This window comes from Carlito syrichta, unplaced genomic scaffold (genome assembly GCF_000164805.1).
Source record: "Carlito syrichta isolate Samal-C Ts95f unplaced genomic scaffold, Tarsius_syrichta-2.0.1 Scaffold287526, whole genome shotgun sequence".
Lineage (NCBI taxonomy): Eukaryota > Metazoa > Chordata > Mammalia > Primates > Tarsiidae > Carlito > Carlito syrichta.
The window spans coordinates 449,109-453,276 of NW_007231622.1; the positions used below are offsets into that span (position 1 = coordinate 449,109).

General features: G+C 59.5%; 1 protein-coding gene across 1 annotated transcript in view; it reads right to left on the reverse strand.

Moving 5' to 3' along the window:
• Positions 1–454: 454 nt before the first annotated feature.
• SEMA5B (semaphorin 5B) overlaps positions 455–4,168 on the reverse strand; it is a 52,850-nt gene continuing 49,136 nt past the window's right edge. The window contains exons 15-21 of the mRNA XM_021709863.1: positions 4,046–4,168; positions 3,667–3,885; positions 3,060–3,230; positions 2,807–2,956; positions 2,377–2,421; positions 1,753–1,958; positions 455–1,508 (exon numbers count right to left, since the gene is read on the reverse strand). The exon at positions 4,046–4,168 is cut by the window's right edge and continues 182 nt beyond it. Of these exons, the coding sequence (XP_021565538.1) occupies positions 1,350–1,508; positions 1,753–1,958; positions 2,377–2,421; positions 2,807–2,956; positions 3,060–3,230; positions 3,667–3,885; positions 4,046–4,168 (1,073 nt within the window). The 3' untranslated portion in view covers positions 455–1,349. The remainder of the gene's footprint in view (positions 1,509–1,752; positions 1,959–2,376; positions 2,422–2,806; positions 2,957–3,059; positions 3,231–3,666; positions 3,886–4,045) is intronic.

The following is a 4,168-nucleotide window of genomic DNA, read 5'->3' on the forward strand; positions in this document are numbered from 1 at the left end:
AGATTTGCTTATTTCTCAATTTTGGTTTTATTAAACTCCGCAGTGTAAATACCTCATAAAATAATCCTCATCAACACTCTGCGCTGAGCTCGCATGTCTCCAGCTGGGAGGCGCTGCCTGGAAGGGATGCCAAAAAAGGGGGCAGAAGTCTCCCGCATTGTATCACCATAGATGCACCTGGACGTTGGTTTATCCCCAAGCCCTTTTCCAAAAAGGCTTCAGGGCAGAATGTACCTGGGTGTGTGTGTGTGTGTGTGTGTGTGTGTGTGTGTGTGTTTACATATAACCATAAATGGAAAGACATCATCTATTTATCTATTAAAGTCAAACTCTACTTGGGTCATTTCCCCCATGTGGAGAAGACCATCTGCTACCCCTGTGCACTGCTCAGACTGCCCGGACCTTCCCAAGAGAAGCCCATACACATAGGCACAAAGACAAAGCCACATTTGGAGGCTGGATGTTATCTTTAATTAATAATGCCACAGTCCCATATCTTTTTTTGTTGCTGTAGCATTGTGTGTGTGTTCCTGAACAGATGAGGGGCCAGCAGAGACTCCCAAGCAGGTCTCAGCCAACAGCTCTGTTGAGCAGCAACCGGAAGACAGTCTCCACAGAGACACAGAGGCCAGACTCCTGCCTCCCATGATCTTGAGCCTCTCTTCCTCCTGGGCCACCCTTCGTGTGCTGAGGGCAAGGCAGAGGCCTGTGCCAGCCCAGATTAAAGGGCTTTGCAGCAGACGGTCCACACTGTCTCTGACCAGAGGGAGGTCCCTGGGTGGAGCACAGCCTGCTAAGCAGAGGTGGACAACTGGGCTGGCCTTGGTCCCCTGTGTCATGGGGCAGCACACAGTGGCCCAGCCCTAGGCAGAGAATCCAGAGCTACTGGGGCCATTTGATTAGTTCCTTTCAGAGATAATCAGGATGCAGCACAGGCCTTTCTTGGGGCCAGAGAGGGCCAGACTCAGCTCGTGGTGGTCACAGAAGTTGTTTCTAGTCCCAGCCTGGGAGCCTGCCCTCTTGCCAGCTCCACTCTCCAGTTCCTCACGTGCCCAGCAGGTCTGCAGCCCAGACATGGCAAGGGAGGGTCAGCATGATGGTGGGTCGCAAGGTGGCCACGAGAGACCTGGGCTGAGCTGGACCTGCCGTCACGTGCCAGCCTGAAGCCAGCCCTCCCCCCTTGGTCAACACCAGCCAGAGTGCTCTGAAGCCGGATGGGACCCCCACAGGCAAGGCAGTGAGTTCGTGGCCTAGTGCAGAAGGAGAAAACCAAACTAGCTCGACTGTCCCATCTCCACCTGCTCTGTGCCTTAGGAAGGCAAGGAGCCCAAGTCCCCAGGACGGTGGTATCAGCTATTGGGGAAGCACCGTTGTCCAGGTGAAGCCTCGGGCCGGAAGCTGTGTTTGTTCAGTGGGCTTGGGTAGTAGGTGGTTGTGTACACATTGGTCTGCTGCAATGGGTAGAAATTGGCTCTGTCATCAGGGATCAAGTTATTCTTGTTCAGGGTCTGTGGGAGGGTTAAGGAAAGAGAGAAAGGGGTGAGGGAAGAGATGAGGGAAGGGGGAAGGGACAGAGCAGTGCAGGGAGTCCAGGAGCCAGCCAGTGAAGGGACATTCAGACTCCTGGTCCAGTGCTGTGTCCACACCACCGATTCCTTCCAAGTGCCCAGCCCCAGTTATGCCCAGCCAGAACCCCTGCACCCTTCACCCTGCCCTCTACCCTGTCCTCTGTTTCTACGAGAAAGCTCCCACCTTGAACTCCATGGGTGTGTACTTCTCATTCTTTGGGGTGCCCCCACCCTTATAGTGCAGGTGGTTGGGAGTGGCAGGATGGACCAGTGTGGACTCCTGAGACTGGCGCTGGCAGTGCTGGCAAGACAGGTACACTGCCAAGGTCAGGAGCCCAGACCCCAAGAAGCAGGAGACACCTGTGGCCACCAGGTGGATGAGATTGAACCCTGGAAGGAGGAAAGGCAGATGGTAAGATAAGAGCCCCTGTGGAGAGGGAAGACTCTCCTCCCTGGGAAAATATCAATAGGAGGCTCTGAAACCTTCAGGAAAGGGCTTTGAGGCCAGAGCCAAAGGAAATAGGGAGGCTGAGGAGACTGTCTCTTTCACAGGACAACTTGTGCCTTGTGTCAGAGATGGCAGTCAGAGAGTCAGATGACTCTTCCTCGGGTACAGACCGACGATGGCCTTCTATCTGGGAGACATACATAGGTGGAACGGCCTAGACCACCCTACACATGGCCTCTAAGCAGTGGGGGACCCCAACAAGGCTTGGCTCTCTGGAGTGGAGGTGGAAAGAATCCAGTCTTGGAGTGGGGTGTGGAAGGGGGTACGGCAGTGTCATGAGGTGGGGCTGGTTTCTTTTACCTCCGCAGCTGGTGGCCTCCTCCATGCTGGAGGCTGGCAGGATCACTGCAGGAAGATCAGTGGACAAGGCATCAGAGGCAGTGAGGACAGGAGAGTAAAGGAGAGGGGTCCCCCTGGCTAGATGTGTCCCTGGGAGGACCCAAGTCAGCATTGAGCTGTAGACTGGGCATGGGGCTTCATTCACTCCCCTTGGTCTCTCCCCAGATCCCGCCTCTAAGAAGGCCTGGTCTACCCATTAGGTGAAAAGCACCAAGCCTCGTGTGTGCACCGAGGCAAAGATGTGAGTCCTCTTTTGGGGTCTCCCTCTCACCCCGATGTTTCATCTTGTGCCACCCCCTTCACCCCACCTCTATCCAGGACACAAGCTTCAGAAGGGGGAGTTGGGAGCTCAGGCGGGGGCTGATGTGAAGGTGCTAGCAGGAGGACCTACCTGGAATCTCGCTGTAGGGGCAGGGGCGGCTCTGGCTGCTGTTGCCAGGACAGGCACTGGGCCCTGGGACGAGCTCCTCACAGCGTCGGCTGCGGGTCTGGGCTCCGTCCTCCGCGCATGCGCTCCACTCAGACCAGGGAGACCAGCCTTCTGTGGGTGGTGGGCCAGGATGAGGCTAACTGCTGCGGGAGCCCCTGGTGGGGATCAGGGGGCTTCACGGTGCTCCCCAGCCCCAGCCAGATGCACCCAGTACCTGGGCAGGCCTGTGTGGCACATAGTGCTTCCTCCGTGTGCAGCCCGAGACAGATGTCCTCACCTGGGGAGGGTGCCGGGCTGGTGCAGGAACGCGTGCGTTGATAGTGACCCCCACCACAGGAGGCGGAGCATGGGGACCACGAGGTCCAGCAGGACCAGGCACCCCGCACTGCAAGGGGATGAGGTGTGTGAGGGGCGGCAGGGCCCCATCCCGGGCCACTCTGCTGTGGGCCACACTGACCTCAATAGCCAGCCTGCCCCACTCCCACCCACGGTCCGCCGTTAGGGAGTGCCCTCACTCCAAGGGGGAAGGACAGGAGAAATGTAGACAGCAGCAAATACTTTCAGAGAGGGAGAAACCAACTCTACCTCAGGTCAAAAGCACCTTTTCTAACCCACTGGAAGAGAAAAAAGTGACCGTGAGGGTGAGGAAAGGCTCTACCTCGTTGGAGTAGCCACCGCGCCCGCGGCTGGGGCAAACAATCGCCCTGGGGCCCTGGGCCCAGAGTTGGCAGGGAGAAGAGGTCTCCTGGGCGTGGGGACGCCTCGGTAGGCCTGGGAGCCACCTGGATGTGGAGTTTTCCTGCGCCAAGGATTCCCGGTACCTGGGCACGCCTGGGGGTTGCAGTCCTGGTACTCGGCGGCATCGCCCACGCAGGGCAGCCCCCCGTTGCGGGGCTCCGGGTTGGTGCACGTTCTCTTGCGGACGCGGAAGCCCAGCTCGCAGTCCCGGGAGCAGGATGACCACGGGCCCCAGGCGGCCCAGCCCCCGCTCACCGCGTGCGGGCCGGTGCTCCCGCTGCGCAGGAGATCTTCCACCAGGGCTGGGGAGGGGCGCGGCCTGAGCGACGCGGCGCCCGGCGCCAGCCACTCAGCTTCCCACCCCCTCAGCCGCCAGCCTTCCGCGGGCTCCCGCTCTCGGCCTTCCCACCCTCCACCGCCCCCACTGCTCCGGGGGCTGCGAGGGAGGGCGCTGGGCAGTACCATCGGTGTCGCAGGCCCCGGAGCCGTCCGCCGGGCAGGTCCTGGTCTCGGTCCTCCTCCGGCCGAACTGCAGGCCGTGGGGGTCGGGCAGCGGCGCGCGGCACGTGAAGCGGAAGCGCTGCT